Below are 13,204 nucleotides of genomic sequence, written 5' to 3'. Positions count from 1 at the left end.
CGGGCCCCTCACAACAGTACTGGCCGTACCCCCATGATGGCGGCCCTGACCAGCATTAAAATCAATATTTTCGGATGTTACAAGCCAAGTAGTGTTAAACAAAAGGTGGCGGCTTAGGCGGGCCAGTCCTGATCTGACTAAGCTTTGTCCCGTGGCTCAGGAAGTTCACCATCGCACTGCTATGCATAGCAGCATTAAATGGGTGCCACATCCACCTGCCACTGGTGTGCATGGCAATAAATAAGTGTCCCGCTTCCCAATGCTTCAAAGCTGGGTGGTATGGGTGTAATGCCCGTTCTTAATGAATTGATAGGCGGCGTTCTTATTAATGGCCGTCCCCACTTTGTGCAGGTGAATGGTACACTTGCATACAGTAATCTAGACAAATACATATTTGAAATTATTATTATTTTTTTAATACACCAGCATACCTTCATTGCAGTTGATTACAGGTTCACTTTTGGGTAACAAGATGAAATAAAACACTATAAAAAGTGTAATAAATATAATAAAAGCACTGCATACTGATAAATATTTAAATGCAATACATGTAATGCTTGCTGGTTTTAGTTTATGATATACCTCCCTGTTCTGTCCGTTATTCACATGTCCTATAATAATACCAATTTAACTTTTTGCAAACTTTTATTAGAAGTGCAGTAGTTTCACCACCAGAGAGCAGCATTTATCTTCCCAGCACACACAGACTAATGCAGATACAGTAGATCTCATTAACATGACAGGAATACAGGTAGAGGACAAGAGAAGACAACAAGAATGTAAAGATTGTTTAAAAGATTTTGGCGACACCTATGTCTTCAATTCTGCAGAAGGATGTGGCAACATTATTCCAAGACAAAATAAGGCTTCCGTGATTAACGGAGGTAGAAAAATACAAAGATGGCATACCCCAAAAGTAATCATCTGACGTAAGGTCTGGAGACTGACAAGGCCAAAACTGACATCCTGCTGTTCAGCTTCCTTTCCAAATTGTCCCTTTGTGGTTATGATATATAAATGTATATGGTCGACTGTCCCTCTTGGTTGACAAAAGCGTCCGCCTGACTCTTAAATTAAATACAATAGCTTAAACGAATTCTAGGCAGAATACACATGGCTTGGTCCAACATTCCAGTTAAGCCGTGTTCAGTGGCATGTTGAACAAGTTACATATCACTTCGAATAGGAATCTTTGATCCCCAGGGTCTGATTATCCAATAGAATATAAACTGACTAGGCTACAGCCTATGGGGGATGTAAGCAGAATGTCGACATTGAGAATTCTGACACCATAACATTGACAGTAAGTATGTCGACACAGTTACAAGGTCAACATCCAAAATGTCAACAGGTTTTAAAGTCAACAGTCACAATGGCGATATAAAGTATTAGACTGGTAATACAGTAAAAAACAAAAAACAAAAAAGAAACGGTAGTAAACATAAAAAAAATGCCCATCCCCCCCACCTTAAAAACAGATAAGCCAACCCTAGCGCTGCCAGCCTAGGCTGGTACTAGCAAAATCTGGGGGACAAAAAGTATTGTGTCCCCGTTTTCACTATTAAGAGCAATAGGCTTTGCTGGCAAGGGAACTTACAACACGGACCCCCACCCCCCCTGAAGGCACCATGACTCTTCCCACACCACTGGGCATAGGGTGTGGGGTAGTAATAGAAAAAATAATCGTAAATTTTTTTTTTGTCCCTGGTGCACTAGAAGCACCAGCATACCATTGGCTGCCAGGGCATGCTGCCACTTGGTTAACCACAAGTGCCAGCATGCCCTGGTACCCAGGGTCACTGGCACCTGTAGTGCACCAAGGAAAAATGTAAATAAAACACATATAGAAGTGTAAAAAGTATTTTCATTGAAATAAAAACACTGCATCTATGCCACACGATTCAAACGATCCTTGCCTGGCAAAACAAAAAAATCCACATACATCCAGGGGTCTTCATCTGTTATAGATCCAAATGATTCTTGCTGGGCAAAACAAAACACCTGTAGCACAATGCTAAACACTAGCTCTAAAGAGCTCCTGGTGCAAAGTGAGCGCTTAGCCGCACTGGTCCTATTTATAATATGGGGATTTCCCACGGCTTCAACTCTCGCGGCCAATAGGGTGGGTATATATATATACTATATATACTATATATATATACTATATATACTATAAACTGTTAACGAGATTAAAGTTCTGTTTTGCAGTTTACAGTTAAAAGACATTAGAATAAACCACAAATTTACTTTGCCCTGTTATTGTATATTGTATAAAGAGATGTAAAAAATAAACTACAAAATGTAGCCTTTTCTCCGGATTCAAGCTGTAATGGCTACATTTAATAGTATAGTTAACATTCTGTTGGAATTAGAAGTTGGCATGGAAAAACGTTACCAATACTATACTTGTAGCTATTTAAGCTCCAAACCGTTTCTCTTACTGGAATTTAACTGTAATTTTTTTAGGCAATCTAATGTTTGAGAATTTATTGTGAATTTCCATACTTTATAACTGGTCAAATAATAATTATCACATACGCCAGCTGTGTGAAGTAAATAGTGGTGTAAAAGAGAACAATCTAAAGCTGGGTACACACTACAGAAATTTAAACCAACTTTTTATGCCGAGCGATTTTACATGCGACCGATGTTCCGATCGCTCGGTCCATGGACTACATACACACTAGCCTTGTTTAGGACGATAAAGGGAAGAGCGGACGTCCCTTTAGCGACTTTTTACAGCCATGTTGTCGTGAGCAATGACTGTAATTTCGTACTCACTGTTGTGGATCGGTCTGAAGTTTATACACACTACACAGCGGAAACGAGATTGGAACGAAAATATTAAACGGTACGACCACCCAAATGAGGCGACAATCGTCCATTTGGGCAGACTTTCAACCATCGTGTCACTGTACACACTGACCCGACTTTTGAACGAGCGGTCGTATGTCGGCTGTTTGAGCCGATTATTGGATGAAAACTGTGTAGTGTGTACCCAGCTTAAGTCAGTAGAGTAAATACCAGTAGCCCATACTGACTAAACAGCCCGTGAATCAAGATAAGGAAAAAAATATATTAATCCGGTTGTTTAAAAAAATAAATAAAAAAAAAATGTTAGAAAATAAATAAAATAAAATAAAAAATAAATGTTTTTCAGTAATAAATAACATATAAAATGCCCCAATGACTCCTCTGTGTATAAGCAGAGGGTATCTGGGACTGTCAGACTTATTAGAGAGGTTGTATGTCTGTTTTGGGTGAAATCATAGGGAAGGGAGCCATTGTTTTGGAATGTCCTACGTAATCTTCCCAGACAGGGATGACTGTGTAACAGAACATATTAGGAACACTAATGACTGTGCAATTCATCTCTCGCTGCCTTCCAGCGTCTCCTCCTGCATCAATTGCATTCTCTCCTCATCCACCCTTTTTTTTTCCCCTTGAAATCACAAAACTGTGACTCTTTTCCTCAGCCTCTACCCCTTTTCCCATCTCTCTCCCCTCCCTCTCCTCTCTGCCTGCCCCCCTTCTGTTTCTCCTCCTCCTCCCCCCCTCCCTGCTCAGCCCAGCATAGGAAAAGCAGCCAGGAAAGAGAGAGAAGAGAGCGGCCTGTCTGTGTGCTGGTGAGAGGCCCCTCATGGTTGGGGAAGGAGAGCAAGATCCTCAAATCTCCCCCCTCCCTCTGTGTACCCCTAACCACAAAGAGGGGGGCACCCTAACCTGCTGGACAAACAGAGGGTGAAAAGAAGACAGCTGTTCCCCCCCCCAAAAAAAAACACTGCAAACCCATTACCAAGGGATTCAGAGAAAGGATTAAATGTAACACCTAACATTGGAAAAACACCCCTAAAAGAAGAGGGATCTTGAGCTAACTGGATAAAGGTACATCTGTCTCAGTGGCTTCCCTGCAGTGACATTGCCTGTCATGCTCTCCCAGGAACACTAGATCATTTTCCCATGAAAGATGGAGCCCCCCAGAGTGGATGGAATTATATATGTAATATGTTCTCCCTCATGGCTTACAACACTGAGTGAGCAGTTCCTAAATATTTACAGAAGGAAGGGGGAGGGAGATGATACGCTGCGGGATTCACAGTCTCATCTGATTTACTAAATGTACATATTAATGGATGGTCTGCCTTGCCTAACTCTGGAGATATCTGCACCCTTCCCGAATGACTGTATTTAGCTGCAAGTGCACCGAGACTACAGAGCTTACTTTTCATGGAGGTGCAAGTGCGAACTGCCTGGGGCAGACTGGACGCTGTCAAAAACCCTTCTGTTAGTCTGCAGCTGAAGGATTGCTAGACAGCGGGAGGAGGTGGCTGTGTTAGTGGTGGTGGAGAGAGTGTGAGGTGGGAATTAACAAAAAAAAAACGTCCCAGGCAAACTATATATTGATAACATGGCTTCTCCTGTCAACCAGCAGCTGCTGCATCACACGGAGGTGAGGTGCGATGGCAGCGGGGACTGTAGTAGCGTGACTGTGAAAATTAATAGACAGCAAAACCAGGGGGCATCAAGACGTTGCAAATACAGTATATCGTCCAGCTGCAGCTCAGGGGAGTCTGGAGTAAAGAAAGGTGGGGGTGCCGGGGGAGGTCGGAGGCAGAAGAGGCTTCCTCAGCTTTTTGAAAGGTCCACGTCCAACTGGTGGAACCCAAAATTTGATTCCAGTAACCTAGAGGAAGCCTGTGTGGAGAGATGCTTCCCACAGACGCAGCGCAGGTTCCGGTATGCTCTGTTGTACCTCTCGGTGTCTGGGCTCCTGTGGAGCATCTACTTTGGCGTCCATACGAGGTCCAAACTGATTGGCCACCTTGTACCAACCCTGTGCTTCCTGGTGGTGTGCCTAGGCCTCTTTTGCTTCACCTTCACCAAACCTTATGCCCGCCACTGTACAGCAGTCTCCTTATTTGTCACAATGCTGGTCTTTGCTCTAACGTTGGCCTCGCAGTTCCAAGTGTTGACCCCTGAAATTTCTAGTGATGGAATCTCAAACTTTACCTCCCTTCCACCTACAGGTTCCACTTCTTGCTTATCCCAAATCGGCAGCTTTTCCATATGTGTGGAGGTCCTGCTTCTGCTCTACACAGTCATGCACTTGCCTCTGTACCTCAGTGCCTGTCTTGGGGTGACATACTCTGTTCTTTTTGAGACGTTCGGATACCACTTTCGCGATGAAGGATGCTTTGCTCCTTTGGTGGGTAGGATGGCTCACTGGGAACTACTGAGCAAAGCACTGCTGCATGTTTGTATTCACGCCATCGGGGTGCACCTCTTCATAATGTCCGAGGTCCGGTCCCGCAGCACTTTCTTAAAAGTTGGTCAGTCCATAATGCACGGCAAAGATCTGGAAGTGGAGAAGGCCCTCAAAGAAAGGATGATTCACTCCGTCATGCCAAGGATTATTGCTGATGATCTCATGAAGCAGGGTGATGATGATAGTGAGAACTCTGTCAAGCGCCACTCTGCTTCCAGCCCCAAGAGTCGCAAAAAGAAGTCCTCTATCCAAAAGACGCCCATAGTCTTCAGGCCCTTCAAGATGCAAAGGATAGAACAAGTCAGCATACTTTTTGCAGATATTGTGGGTTTCACCAAGATGAGCGCCAACAAGTCCGCACATGCCCTGGTGGGACTTCTCAATGACTTGTTTGGCCGTTTTGACCGGCTTTGCGAAGAGACAAAGTGTGAGAAAATCAGCACCCTGGGTGACTGCTACTATTGTGTGGCAGGATGCCCTGAGCCACGGACGGATCATGCCTACTGCTGTATTGAGATGGGCCTTGGGATGATTGAGGCCATTGAGCAATTCTGCCAGGAAAAGAAAGAGATGGTCAACATGCGCGTTGGTGTACACACTGGCACGGTTCTATGTGGCATCCTTGGTATGAGAAGGTTCAAGTTCGATGTGTGGTCAAATGATGTCAACCTGGCCAATCTTATGGAGCAGCTGGGAGTTGCTGGAAAAGTGCACATCTCGGAGAAAACGGCCAAGTATCTGGATGACCGCTACTTGATGGAAGACAGCTTGGTGGTAGAGCGCGTTGGGCAGATAGTAGCGGCTGATCAGCTTAAAGGTAAAAACAAATGGATCTCATAACGTGAGCAGTAGTCTTAGGCCTTGTAGTACATGAGGATGCATATACCACTGTCTCTATGCTTATAACTGTGACATGCTTTTACTTTCCAGAAATAAAATCCTATATTCAGAAATAATAACTTTATTTAGTGCAAATAGATTTTATAACAAAACTCACAGAAGGTTACCTGTCATTTCATTATGTGGGAGCTAATACAACACAATCATAATTGTATTATTATGGATTATTCTTTGAGATCAAATCTTAGACACACTTCAGTTTATATTCCAGAACAATATGTTAAGCTATTGTGTTATAACTTAATGAATATAAGTATTCTGTTTGAACAGTGATACCACTTAGTTTCACAATCTGTTTTCAGGAGGTCACCAAGTATTAGATATCTATCCAACACTACTGATAATCTGCAGTCAGGAGATCACTATATATTATATAGAATCCCAGCACTGTCTAAACCTCTCCTGATAATCTGCAGTCAGGAGATCACTATATATTATATAGAATCCCAGCACTGTCTGGTCCTGTCCTGATAATCAGGAGATCACTATATATTATATAGAATCCCAGCACTGTCTGATCCTGTCCTGATAATCTGCAGTCAGGAGATCACTATATATTATATAGAAACTCAGCAGTGTCTGATCCTGTCCTGATAATCTGCAGTCAGGAGATCACTGCATATTATATAGAAACCCAACACTGTCTGATCCTGTCCTGATAATCAGCAGTCAGGAGATCACTATATATTATATAGAAACCCAGCACTGTCTGATCCTGTCCTGATAATCAGCAGTCAGGAGATCACTATATATTATATAGAAACCCAGCACTGTCTGATCCTGTCCTGATAATCAGCAGTCAGGAGATCACTATATATTATATAGAAACCCAGCACTGTCTGATCCTGTCCTGATAATCAGCAGTCAGGAGATCACTATATATTATATAGAAACCCAGCACTGTCTGATCCTGTCCTGATAATCTGCAGTCAGGAGATCACTGCATATTATATAGAATCCCAGCACTGTTTGATCCTGTCCTGATAATCTGCAGTCAGGAGATTACTATATATTATATGGAATCCCAGCACTGTCTGATCCTGTCCTGATAATCTGCAGTCAGGAGATTACTATATATTATATGGAATCCCAGCACTGTCTGATCCTGTCCTGATAATCTGCAGTCAGGAGATTACTATATATTATATAGAATCCCAGCACTGTCTGATCCTGTCCTGATAATCAGCAGTCAGGAGATTACTATATATTATATAGAATCCCAGCACTGTTTGATCCTGTCCTGATAATCTGCAGTCAGGAGATTACTATATATTATATGGAATCCCAGCACTGTCTGATCCTGTCCTGATAATCTGCAGTCAGGAGATTACTATATATTATATGGAATCCCAGCACTGTCTGATCCTGTCCTGATAATCTGCAGTCAGGAGATTACTATATATTATATGGAATCCCAGCACTGTCTGATCCTGTCCTGATAATCTGCAGTCAGGAGATCACTATATATTATATAGAATCCCAGCACTGTCTGATCCTGTCCTGATAATCAGCAGTCAGGAGATCACTATATATTATATAGAAACGCAGCACTGTCTGATCCTGTCCTGATAATCAGCAGTCAGGAGATCACTATATATTATATAGAAACCCAGCACTGTCTGATCCTGTCCTGATAATCAGCAGTCAGGAGATCACTATATATTATATAGAATCCCAGCACTGTCTGATCCTGTCCTGATAATATGCAGTCAGGAGATCACTATATATTATATAGAATCCCAGCACTGTCTGATCCTGTCCTGATAATATGCAGTCAGGAGATCACTATATATTATATAGAATCCCAGCACTGTCTGATCCTGTCCTGATAATCTGCAGTCTGGAGATCACTATATATTATATAGAAACCCAGCACTGTCTGATCCTGTCCTGATAATCAGCAGTCAGGAGATCACTATATATTATATAGAATCCCAGCACTGTCTGATCCTGTCCTGATAATCAGGAGATCACTATATATTATATAGAATCCCAGCACTGTCTGATCCTGTCCTGATAATATGCAGTCAGGAGATCACTATATATTATATAGAAACCCAGCACTGTCTGATCCTGTCCTGATAATCAGCAGTCAGGAGATCACTATATATTATATAGAATCCCAGCACTGTCTGATCCTGTCCTGATAATATGCAGTCAGGAGATCACTATATATTATATAGAAACCCAGCACTGTCTGATCCTGTCCTGATAATCAGCAGTCAGGAGATCACTATATATTATATAGAATCCCAGCACTGTCTGATCCTGTCCTGATAATCAGCAGTCAGGAGATCACTATATATTATATAGAATCCCAGCACTGTCTGATCCTGTCCTGATAATCAGCAGTCAGGAGATCACTATATATTATATAGAATCCCAGCACTGTCTGATCCTGTCCTGATAATCAGCAGTCAGGAGATCACTATATATTATATAGAATCCCAGCACTGTCTGATCCTGTCCTGATAATCAGCAGTCAGGAGATCACTATATATTATATAGAAATCCAGCACTGTCTGATCCTGTCCTGATAATTAGGAGATCACTATATATTATAGAATCCCGGCACTGTCTGATCCTGCCCTGATAATCTGCAGTCAGGAGATCACTATATATTATATAGAATCCCAGCACTGTCTGATCCTGTCCTGATAATCTGCAGTCAGGAGATCACTATATATTATATAGAATCCCAGCACTGTCTGATCCTGTCCTGATAATCTGCAGTCAGGAGATCACTATATATTATATAGAATCCCAGCACTGTCTGATCCTGTCCTGATAATCAGCAGTCAGGAGATCACTACATATTATATAGAATCCCAGCACTGTCTGATCCTGTCCTGATAATCAGCAGTCAGGAGATCCCTGTGTTATATAGAAAATCAGATGTCTTCACAAGAAATTAATTTGTGTTAGTAATTTAAGAGTAATTTAAATTTTCTGTCTGGGATTTTGAGCAACATACAAAAAACTGAGATCACTACTGTATATTAGAAATATGAATTAAATACAAATGTAACTGGTTACAAGTCTAATACAATAAAATAGCCTATCCTACCAGTTATAAGAAAATACAGATTTTTCTCTTTTTCAATGACACCGAGAACGAATATATTTAGTGCTTTTTATAAAACACAAATTATAGTTGGTAAATGTGTGATCAAGTTTGTTTAAATTGCAACTGCAGTGTTTGTTTCTATTAAACAATATTAACATTGGAAGTCTAATGTGTTAACATGAGCTATAACACAGATAAAAAACTAACAGCTTTAAACCAATATTACTATTGTTTTTAAAAAGGTTTATGTCCATTTCAATACATGTATGTATATATTTGCATTAACGAGTATAAACTGGAAATCTAGAGTTCATAGACAAAAGTAAAATGCTGCCACCTAGAGGTCAAATCACCATGAAAGCTCAACATGCCTGGCATTGTTTTATTAACAGGTTCTAGTGTAGTATCATGCGGGTGCCAAAAGAGGGCAGCGTTCATAGCGCTATATTGTTCCCTTGGTGACAGGTTAAGTGAATGGGGGAATTCTTGTGCCACATGGGGAAAATTAAGCTCTAAAGATGCTGCATGCAGTGGTTTCTGAGCATAATTACAACAGGGGATGAACGTTCCCCATTCACCTCAACCACGCACCACAGAAATGATTAATTAATATTAACGCTGGCGGTTTTCTCGCTGGAAAAGCGCAATCGTTCAAAGCGCCTGTCTGCCACCACCCGTACACAAAGCATCTCTCCGACCGTATTAACTAATATTGCGTTCACATTGGCGACAGGTGACAGAGCCTCCCACCCCGGCAAATTCCCGGGTCTCCCTGGCAACATCACAAGAGGAGCTTTGATTGTCTCCGATTGTAAAGTTGTTGTTTTTTTCTTTTAACTTTCAATAGTTTTTGGTGAGACCCGGGTTGAAAAACCTGTGTCTCGTCATCATCATCATTATCATCATTTATTTATATAGCGCTAACATATTCCGTAGCGCTTTACAATTGGGGACAAACATAGTAAACTAATAAACAAACTGTTTCACCGTTCAGACTGGCATCTAACCCATACTTGCCTATTTTGGCGAAGTTATTTCCAGGAGAGGGGCGTGACTGGAGGGCGGGAGGGGGCGGAGCACGGCCAAAGGCTTCATTTTGTCCCCCCCACGACAAATATGCCGTTTTGTCGCGGGGACGGGGCCAAAATGACGCTATTCACCGCAAATCACGTCATTTTTGGAAGCTAGTGGTGGGGTGCGGGAGATTTGCCAGTTCTCCCGGGAGTCCGTGAGACAGACCTGAATTTCGGGAGTCTCCCGGACATTCCGGGAGAGTTGGCAAGTATGATCTATCCGGGTCGGACCCGGGAATAACCCTTTGAAAGACCCTGGTTCAATTCCCGGGTCGGATGCAGGGGACCTCGTTCACACTCAACCTCAACCCCTCAATAACCCTGGTTTTTGAGGCAGTGTGAACGGGAAATTAATTTTACCTGAAGTCTGTTTAAACACCAAGTTACTCATTAAGGGGTCTAATTATTATTGGGAGATAACACCTTTCTCTGCAAAAATGGTAAATCTCTGTTATCACCTCTCTATGATAAATAGGGGCCTAATTGTTAAATACCTGGGAGGACATTTACGACTGGTTTCTGCACTCACACAATACAAATCCTTATATTTCTAATTAGTAGTGTATTATATGGTGTTCATTAAGTTTACGGTCTGGAAGTCTTTGAAGGGTTGATGTAGTACAAGACTCTTTACTGAGCACTCAACGCCTCACCCTCACTGTTCTTTATTGATCTCTTGTACAACCTACAAAACCATTAACATCAACTTTGATGTTCCCCATGCACTTAGTTTTCTGATCCCAAAGGGTCCTATTTTAAGGACAGGGAGGTCATTAAAGATAGCAGCTTAAGGTGTCACAATCTGAGAGGGCAGCACATAGCCAGGACACAAGCAGTGATTGTTAGATTACATATGTCTACAGCGCTGTGTCCTTCAGAGCCTTAACAATAATGTTATCCCTTCATATCATGATGAGTGGGCAGATGGCTAAATCCAGTCTGGTCTATGGTAAGGAAATGTAGTTTAGCTATGAGGCTCTTGCAGTGTCCATAGAGCCTGCAGATGGGCAGGGCTGTACTGTGCTTGTGATGGGCAGAATGGGTGGGAGATGTTCTGGTTCTGGCACCCAAAGAGTTAAACCACCAACATAAAAGGTCTTGTGTATCCCATGCTCTATTCACTTATTTCCTGTGTTCTCAGTTAGAAGCCATTCACTTGTGGTTATATTAAACACACATATATATCTTATTACGCAAACAGCCAGACACGAGCAGGATAAGCAGCTTTGTAATATGTCGTTTTTAGCAGAGGGTTTTATGAGATACTGTATCACAACAATGCATCTAGTTAAAGCCTCAGATTCTTTTGAATGCTGCGTTCACCGCTCCGTTGATGCAGCATTACTGCAGCAAATCTACTGGATCCTTGTTCACTTTGTAAAACAGATCTTGGGTGCACACAGGTTTTTTAAGAAAACGGAGGATGGATGTGCGGCATGCACAGTTTTCTGTAGCTATCATTCGGTCTTCTTTTTTCCTAAAAACCTGTGTGCGTTGAAGATCCATCTCACGTAGAGATCAATGATCCCAACGATTGGCTGTAGTAGTGCTGCATTCACATGGGGGTGAACGCAGCATTCAAAATACAGAGATAGCTGAGGCCTGAAACTTTCCCCAAAGTGCTAATCATATTTTCTTTTCCTTTTGAATTGAAATATCAGTCTGTATGTCAAAACTTTCTATTGATAGGACATATTAAATAGTAATATATTTACTGCCTAACAGTAGACTGTCTGGAACGAATAATTTCTTTGGGGACGGGGAAATTACAGACACTTTGGGATAATATTAAAGTTCACCTGATGCCTATTCACAAACTAAACTATGCCAATATTGGAGTTTATAATTTTTGTGTGCACCACACACATGTAATACTTTTAATGTAATGTTTTTTTCTCTAAAAAACTGTAATATCTTACAATTTACAATTAAACGTAACATGTAATCAACACTATAGTAATGAATAGAAAATGAATTATTTGTTCAAAACTACCATCGCTCCCATAATTTGCACATAGTCTTAAAATAAAGTGTCTGTCACTTACAGGCATACTTGCCAACTCCCCGGGAATGTCCGGGAGACTCCAGAAATCCGAGTAGGTCTCCCACATCCTGCAATTTACTAGCCAAAATGAAGCAATTCGCTGTAAATCACACCATTTTGGCTCCGCCCAACGACAAAATGACGTTTCTGTCGTGGGGACAGGGCCAAAATGTTGCAATTCACTCCCGGACTTCACTATTTAAAAGTTGGCAAGTCAAGTATGCTTACACGCAGTGTTGGCAGCCATCTTGTGGGCTGAGCCAAATATCTGATCCTGTCAATTCGCTAGGAGCTAGTGACATCCCTGTGGTATAAAGTTGCCAGGTCACGCTGGAACTTGTAGTTAGCAGCACATAGTACCATGGGTTGCCTAAAACTGCTTTAATCTGTCTATTTACTAGGTTTATCTCAGGTGTTTAAATACAAGCGGTTATATCCTAATTTTATTGTATTTTCTGACAAAAGAGAAAAAAATAATCACAGGAGGAATGTTAGATTTGTGAACAGCAGCATTCTTTCAACACACATCACATATGCAAAGACTTATTTTGCAACCATCCCTTTTGCTATAGTCATTTGTCAAGTAACTGCAAACAAGTTAATGGAACCTGACTCTTGTTTGACCTCTCACCTCAGCCCCCATCTTGCTTGACTTTTTACCTCAGCCCCATCTTGTTTGCCCGCTTATCTCAACAACATCTTGTTTGTGTTTCTGCTTGTAAAGTGTTGTCAAATCAGGACATAATTTACAAAATCGGTGCCCTTGTTTAGAAAACACAGTTGCAAGCTATGCTATCATGAACATATAAGGTTAGGAGAAGTCTCTCTGTTTATACAACACGTGACAGTCAGCC

General features: G+C 41.6%; 1 protein-coding gene and 1 long non-coding RNA gene across 3 annotated transcripts in view; one reads left to right on the top strand and one right to left on the bottom strand.

Moving 5' to 3' along the window:
- LOC142097521 (uncharacterized) overlaps window positions 1-13,204 on the bottom strand; it is a 193,099-nt gene that overhangs the window by 45,772 nt on the left and 134,123 nt on the right. The window lies entirely within an intron of this gene.
- The window catches only part of ADCY9 (adenylate cyclase 9), a 63,944-nt gene continuing 54,279 nt past the window's right edge, over window positions 3,540-13,204 (top strand). The window contains exon 1 of the mRNA XM_075179415.1: window positions 3,540-6,083. Within this exon, the coding sequence (XP_075035516.1) occupies window positions 4,409-6,083 (1,675 nt within the window). The 5' untranslated portion in view covers window positions 3,540-4,408. The remainder of the gene's footprint in view (window positions 6,084-13,204) is intronic.

This window comes from Mixophyes fleayi, chromosome 7 (genome assembly GCF_038048845.1).
Source record: "Mixophyes fleayi isolate aMixFle1 chromosome 7, aMixFle1.hap1, whole genome shotgun sequence".
Taxonomy (NCBI): domain Eukaryota; kingdom Metazoa; phylum Chordata; class Amphibia; order Anura; family Limnodynastidae; genus Mixophyes; species Mixophyes fleayi.
The sequence above is the reverse complement of the archived record's forward strand: the minus strand, read 5'-3'. Positions and strand labels throughout refer to the sequence as shown.